This window comes from Bos taurus, chromosome 3 (genome assembly GCF_002263795.3).
Source record: "Bos taurus isolate L1 Dominette 01449 registration number 42190680 breed Hereford chromosome 3, ARS-UCD2.0, whole genome shotgun sequence".
Taxonomy (NCBI): Eukaryota; Metazoa; Chordata; class Mammalia; order Artiodactyla; family Bovidae; genus Bos; species Bos taurus.
The window spans coordinates 43,075,215-43,081,214 of record NC_037330.1 but is presented as its reverse complement, the minus strand read 5'-3'; the positions used below and the strand labels follow the sequence as shown (position 1 = coordinate 43,081,214).

Sequence of the window (6,000 nt, the reverse complement as noted above, 5' to 3'; positions counted from 1 at the left end):
GGGCACTCCCAACAATAATTTGGGGCCAATAACTTTGGCTTCTCCCCCATGGACATCTTGTATCTCCCAACCGCCCAACATGCTAGTGAAGAACTTGAATCTCCTGAATTCTCCCCTTAAATTTCAACCTTTAGGAAAATGGTCAAGGCCCTGTTCTACCTAACTCCCACCCTATGACGTGTGGAGCTCCGTGGATCAGCACTGCTGCTAGGACTGTGCCCCTGGCCCCCTCCTCCCTTCCAGGGGATCCTCTTATCTTAAAGGTTGCACACACAATGGGAAGCCAATCCTTTACCGAATTCTCAAAGGATGAGACAAGAGAGAAGGTGGTAATGGCAGGGATTTGTGATAGAATAGATAGCTCAAGTATTTATTCTGAGCCAATGATGCTGGACTGTTAGGGGAACTTATTACATACTCAGGCTTCCCTGACGGTTCAGTGGTAAAGAATCCACTTCCAGTGTAGGAGACACGGGTTTGATCTCTGGGTTGAGAAGGTCCCCTGAAGAAGGGAACAGCTACCCACTCCAGCATTCTTGCCCAGAGAGTTCCATGGACAGAGGAGCCTGGAAAGCTACAGTCCATGGGTCACAAAGAGTTGGACACAACTGAAGTGACTGAGCTGCTGCTGCTAAGTTGCTTCAGTCGTGTCCGACTCTGTATGACCCCATAGACAGCAGCCCACCAGGCTCCCCCGTCCCTGGGATTCTCCAGGCAAGAACCCTGGAGTGGGTTGCCATTTCCTTCTCCAATGCATGAAAGTGAAAAAATAAAGTGAAGTCGCTCAGTTGTGTCTGACTCCTAGTGACCCCATGGACTGCAGCCCACCAGGCCCCTCTGTCCATGGGATTTTCCAGGCAAGAGTACTGGAGTGGGGTGCCATCGCCTTCTCCGAGTGACTGAGCACACATTACATATTCACTTCAAAACTCCTATTCTCCTAGTTTTCACATTTCTTAAGTGAAGGAGAAATTTTTACTGATCATGCCTTTCTTCACTTAAAATTCTGTAAATGCCATCAATACAGAATTGGTTAACTTATGGTACACCCCCTCCTGAGTTTCCCAGATGAGATCAATAACCTCTACTAGATGCTCTCATAGCACTCTGTTTTCTCTTCTTAGAGGTTAACTATATCCTTATTTTTATGATTATTAAGTATCTGTCTCCACCCCAGACTGTAAGCCCAGTGAAGGCAAGAACTATGAGGATAGGCATTGTATACCCACTACTTAGCACCACACTTAGTATACAGTTAATATTTAGATGTATAACAAATGTAAATAATAGAATACTATGCAGCCATTTAAAAGGATTATAATATAATATGGAATCGTTTATTGACTGATAATATAATGTTAAATTAAAAATCAAATTATAAAATAATAGATCCAGCACGATCTCATTTTCATAAAAAGAACAGCCATGTATACAGATACCTTGATCTAACTGTTAATAGTGGTAGGATTATGGATGATTTTATTTTCTTTGCAAGTCTTCATATTATCTGAATTTTAAAAAGAATAACATTCATTAGACCCATTATTTTGTGACTTACACATGATTTCCATTTTGAAAAAAATCAAAAAGACATTAAAACAACTTTTTCTGTCACAAAACTTCACTTGAACAACAGGATTCACTTAGATAATATCAGAAACAACCTGACTTTCTGATTCAAGTGGGCTTCTTAAAAAATGATCATGAGGATACCTTTATTTCTGTGCAAAATTTATTATTTTATTTTAATGTCCATAATTACCCATTAGTCTTCTCTCTCCCCTGATTCAAATTCCTTCTCAGGATATGGAGAACGGAACAGACTCTAATTTCTTAGTCTATCCTTTTTAGCTGAAGACCAAGAAATTTACTTTAACTTTTACTTTAATTATAAAATAAAAATATAATTTTATTTATAAAAATAAAATTAAAAGGTAATGGATTTCTCAATGTAAGACAATGTCAGTGACTGGTACATTTCAAGTACCTTCCTCACATTGAAGCAAGGTTGTAAAAGTGAAATTTCTCCCAATAAAACACTAAAACATTACCAAAATTCTAAAAGTTTATCCACTTTAAACAAATACTTTCAATGGCCTTATAGGTTACAAAACTATAATTGGACATTTTAAGATGAGCTTATAATTTTCACTTTTAAAAGACATTACTTTATACAAATAAGACATTTACAGATGATAATAGCTACAGAACAACAGACTCCTGGGTATCTTAAAAGGTTAATGTAATTGCACTTACTTCATAAAATAATTTGCATTATTGTGGGGAAATAGAAAATATATTTGCATATAAATTCCTTTTCCCAACTAAGTGTAATGAAACTCTCTAAGTTTCATTAAGAGTCAGTTTAAAATAAAATTTAAAAATAGAGAGAGAGAGAGAAAACAGGGCAAATACTGTATATGGCTGTCTGTCTCAGTAATATTCACTGTGTTGTTCCTGCCAGTTTCAATCCATGGACACAAAGACCTCAGCACCATATTAAGAAGTTATACTGTGACCTATAAAATGTGACAGACCTGGGAGAACTAGTACACCATTATTCCTTTTCAGTAAAAGCCTAACACAACAATTGATCCACTTTGTGCCTCGGAACCATAATCATATGTTACAAGTCATTTACAATACAAACTGCAATGAGGAACGTGTGCTGCACAGCTGGGCTCTTCGCGTTCTTTGGAAGCTCAGAAAGTTCAAGGATGTCTGATCAATCTTCATTTCAGATCTAGTAGCATAAAAGCTGGGTTTTCTAAGTAGGATTTCCACAAATTAGAGAAGCGTGACACTGTAGCGCCATCGATAATTCTGTGATCAGCCGACCAGCTCACATTCATTATCTGGGCCTTACAGACTTCCCCTTTCTCGTTAAATCGGGGAAGGGCCTACAAATAAGGAAAATAACAAAGAGTCAGCCTTCACTTGCACAAAGTAAGCTCTAGCAATAGCAATGCTGAAAGATTAGGCAAATCTCCCTCCCTATAACAGAGAAGAAGTGGGCATCCCAACTAACTTTTGAAAATGCTGACTCCTACCTTTCCCATCTTTGTGAGTGTGTGCTTCAAGCTTTCAGAGTTTCTCCAAGGAATTTCCTGTCCCCTGTATAATTTCTACATGTACGGTATATTTCATTTCAGATTTCTCAATTATTTAACAACTATTTACCAAGTACCTACTATGTACCAGGTACTTTCTAGACTCTGGGGATAAAGCAATGAATAAAACAAATAACAATCCTCACCCTCTTGGAGCTAACATTTTATTACATAATGTTAAATAGCGAAAAGTGCAAAGGAAAGTAAAGCACTTTGGAACAGAGAGAGAGATTGTAGGCAGGAGGTGGGAATAGGGGAGAAGGTATATATATATATATATATTTTTTTTTTTTTGACAGGCAGGCAGGGAAAGCTTCACTAAGAAGGAGTCCTCACTGTAAGCAGTGGGGAAGCTAGCCATCTGGACACCTGGACAGACAGAAGGGAAGCTTGGCTGGAGCACTAGAGGACCAGCAGAATCAGCGAGTCAGCTGCAGTGGAGGGGCCGGGTGAGAGACGGGAGGTGAGGTCACAGAGGGAGCAGGCTCAAAGTGGGGCATGTTGTAAGACAACAGTGATGGCTCCCAGTCTGTCTTTGATTTTTTAAAAAACAGATTAAAAAAACTCTAATTCATTGTAAGTATTTTAAAATATATATTAAAATGAATTACTAAAATAAATATAAAGGTATACAAAATACAAGACCCATTTTTTATTGATAGGTTCACTAGACATAAAACCACTCTGTCGAAAGGCAGTGATTTTTTTTTAAATGCTAGGCTATCTACCAGCTAATACAGACTTCTGTGATGGCTGCATTCCTCATGGAATATTTAAAATTAAATATTAAAGCTGGAATGTTTAAAAGCTTTCCATCTTTTTCCCATTTTAACATTACCTAATAAGCAGACAACTTTCTGAAAAAAACTGGAGATCATTCTTTCCTGGTCAGTTATTCTTGGCTGTGGTGATGATTAATCCCTGGAAATTTGCCCCATTCCCAAATCACAATTAAAGAAGTGATCTGTTTTTGTAAGTAGCTTGTTATTCTTGATAATGTAAGTCTCCACACCCTACTGTTGAACCTGGCATGCTCCATAGAAATAAACCTAAAAAGATGCCTCTGGCACATTTGATGGACCTGAGTATTTAAGACTCACACTGGGGACTTCCTCGGTGGTCCAGTGGTCAAGACTCTGAGCTTCCAATGCAGGGAGTGCGGGTTTGATCTCTGGTCAGGGAACTAAGATCTCATATGCTGCATACCTCAGCCAAAAAAAGAAAGACCCACATTGGAAGAATTCTCCAAAAATAAGCCTATCTTTCCACTGTGATTTGTCAGTGTAATTCTAACATTCCTGGGAAAAGTATATAAGAATCTCATGGGCATAAATACTGTCCATTTATATACTTCATGCCTATCATCTGAATTTACTAAAAATGAATCAAATTAATTTATAACCATTCTGCCTTTTCTACCTAAGCTAACAAACTTCTTACTGTGTTTTATTCGGGGAAAAAGGCGAGAGCTGGCAATGAAAATTTCTAAGCCCTACCCTTTTTCTATAATTAGTGGTAGTTTAGTTGCCAAGTCGTATCTGACTCTTGCCACCCCATGGACTGTAGCCTGCCAGGCTCCTCTGTCCATGGGATTCTCCAGGCAAGAATACCCAGGAGTTGAACCTGGGTCTCCTGCGTTGCACGCAGATTCTTTGCCTACCCTCTTTCTGTAATTATCTCTTCATAGCCCGGATATGACAGTCACGGCCTGACACGGGTCCCCCTCACACTGAGTGGCACCAGCCTAGGGCCATGCAGGCCACTGCAGCTATTTTCCCTTCCCTTTGGAGTGAGGTGAGAAGCCATTGGAAGTTTCTGAGCACAAGGGCCAGTCATTGAAAGGGGACAACTTCAGGAGGAGCATGTGTGAGGATGGGTGGTAAGGGAAGAAGCAGGAAACTGGAGACGCTTTACTAGACTTCGAAGCAGGAAAGATGAGTCTGGCGTTCAAAGGAGAGATCTGGTCTGGAGATCTAAACTTGGAAACCATCAGCATCTAAATGGTATTTAAAGCCACTGGGACTGGATCAGACAAAGAAAAGGGCTGAAACTGAGCCCAGGGGTACTCCAGCGTTTAGAAATCGGGAGATGAGGAGGTATGGGCAAAGGAAACTCAGAGAGAATAGGCACTAGACAGGGAGAGAAGAGACCAGCAAGGTTTTCCTCATGTTACAATGAAGAAGGTTCTCCAAAGAGGTGGTACTGATCAACTTAAGTGTAGCTAATAGGTCAAGAAAAATAAGGACTGAGAACTGAGAAATGTGGAGGATTTCATGTTTTAAGATTATTTAGTGACCGTTTGAAATTTACACTGAAAACAGAAAATAGCAAAGGAGAGATGACACAAAGGGAGAAAAAAATGAAATATTATTTGTCCCTACCCAACAAAGATTAGTAGCTCTATTAAGTTGCTATGAAGATTTATCCTCTAAGAGATATACTTCATAGCCTGAGAACACCTTGGGTAAGATGATTCTGGAAAAAATACATCTCACACAGATCACTGTACACCAATGTTCATAGCAGCGTTATTCACAATTGCTGAAAAAGTGGAAAAAGCCCAAATATTCACTAGAGATGAATAGATTAACAAAATGTAGTATATGCATACAGAATTTCAGTTTGGGATGATAAACGTAGCTCTGCAGATGAACAGTGGTGATGACTGCAAACAATGTGAATGTAACTGTTGCTGCGACCATATACTTAAAAATGATTAAAATGGTAAACTTTGTTATGTATAGCTTACCACAAGAATATATCTATGTGTATAGTTCAGAAGAAAACAAATCACTTTCAGAGGAGATGGGAAAATAAAACTTTGTCAAATAGGTATGATGGCTTGTTTATAAACTGAAAAAGGTCAGAAATTAGTGAGAAACAAATGCTG

The 6,000-nt window shown here is 39.0% G+C and overlaps 1 protein-coding gene across 7 annotated transcripts in view; it reads right to left on the bottom strand.

The window, feature by feature from the left end:
- Positions 1 to 1,305: 1,305 nt before the first annotated feature.
- DBT (dihydrolipoamide branched chain transacylase E2) overlaps positions 1,306 to 6,000 on the bottom strand; it is a 40,551-nt gene continuing 35,856 nt past the window's right edge. For 6 of the 7 annotated variants that reach the window (XM_059881431.1, XM_024984452.2, XM_024984454.2 and 3 more), the window contains one exon: positions 1,306 to 2,900. In XM_059881431.1, coding sequence (XP_059737414.1) covers positions 2,733 to 2,900 — 168 coding nt within the window. In that variant the 3' untranslated portion in view covers positions 1,306 to 2,732. 7 annotated transcript variants of the gene reach the window in all.